At 20.6% G+C, this 1,350-nt stretch overlaps 1 protein-coding gene across 1 annotated transcript; it reads left to right on the forward strand.

The window, feature by feature from the left end:
- Window positions 1–223: 223 nt before the first annotated feature.
- Phum_PHUM287810 (mitochondrial 50S ribosomal protein L41, putative) lies at window positions 224–1,129 on the forward strand (the record flags this gene model as incomplete). The annotated part of the gene is made up of 3 exons (XM_002426918.1): window positions 224–401; window positions 691–791; window positions 908–1,129. 3 exons carry the CDS (start codon window positions 224–226, stop codon window positions 1,127–1,129), a joined length of 501 nt encoding a protein of 166 aa, XP_002426963.1.
- Between the last annotated feature and the right edge of the window lie 221 nt (window positions 1,130–1,350).

Genomic DNA, 1,350 nt, shown 5'->3' on the forward strand with positions numbered 1-1,350 from the left:
TTTTATTTAATTATTTTTTTTTTTTTTAATATTTATATTTTTTTAATAATAGTACGTAAACTTTTTTAAATAATAATAATAATAATTATTATACCAATATAAAAATAATATTGATAAAATTATATGAAAATAAGTTAGGAAAAAAATTTTTTTTTTTTTGCAAAGTCATAGAGTAATAATAATACAGCAGACGATAACGAATGAAAACAAATATGTCGGAAACATGGCGTTAAACGGTTCGTTACCGCCGATATTCGCTACGTGCATTCGAACAATTTCAACTTCTTCGATAAGAAGTGGAAAAAAAAATTTTCGACAATTTCCTCTTTATAATTTTAGAGGATCAATGGCGTTTAGAAAAAAACAACAAGAAAATCCGCATCCGAATATTCCGATATACAGTAAGTCATTAATAATAATTTTTTTTTTTTTTTTTTTTCGTATTTTTTCTTTTAAATAATTAAATTTAATAAATTTATTAATGAAGTAATTAAATACTATTATTATTATTATTATTAACTACAACGAAATAATTAAACGAGATTTAAAGTTGATATAAATTCAAAAAAAATTTATTTTGCCCATTTTGGTTTGTTTAAGCAAATAATCAAATTTATGTATTTATTAACTTAAAATTTGAAAAAAACGTTGTTTAATTAATTAAAATTATTTTTATACATGTGATTTTAGAATATGGCGTGAGAGAACCGGGTTATACAATTAATAATAAATTTCATTTTGTGCCTGAAATGATACCTGAAATAATTGTTCCTGATTTAACAGATTTCACAGTAAGCAAAAAATTTTTTTTTTTCGATTTTTGATTTTTTTATATAATTTCGATTATGGAAAATTTTCGATTTCGATTATGAAATTTTTTTTTTTTTTTTAATAAAAACATTTTCAGTTAAAACCTTATGTGTCATATAGATCATCTGATATAATGCAAACAGAATTTACAGCCAAAGATTTATTCGATGCTATTTACAGTGAAAAAATACAAAATGATTTTTACAAAGGAAAATTAGACGAGGATGGTAATTCATTAGAACCAAACAATTATGAAAAAATGACGGAGGAGGAAGCCGAATTATTAGCTAAACAAACTGGAAGTGATATATTCGGTTAGATATAAAAAAAAAAACTTATTAATTACATTTGTTTTTTTTTTATTCAATTTAAATAGTTTTTTTTTTATTTAAAACAATGCTTATCAATAGTAATAATAATAATAATAATAATAATTTAATTTAATTCACAAAATCTCTGACCAGCAGAGTTATTTAATTTTACTTTTCGTCTTTTTTTTTTTTTTTTTTTTTTTTTTCCCTTAAAATTTTTTTAAATTTA

This window comes from Pediculus humanus, genomic scaffold (genome assembly GCF_000006295.1).
Source record: "Pediculus humanus corporis 1103172107667 genomic scaffold, whole genome shotgun sequence".
NCBI lineage: Eukaryota > Metazoa > Arthropoda > Insecta > Psocodea > Pediculidae > Pediculus > Pediculus humanus.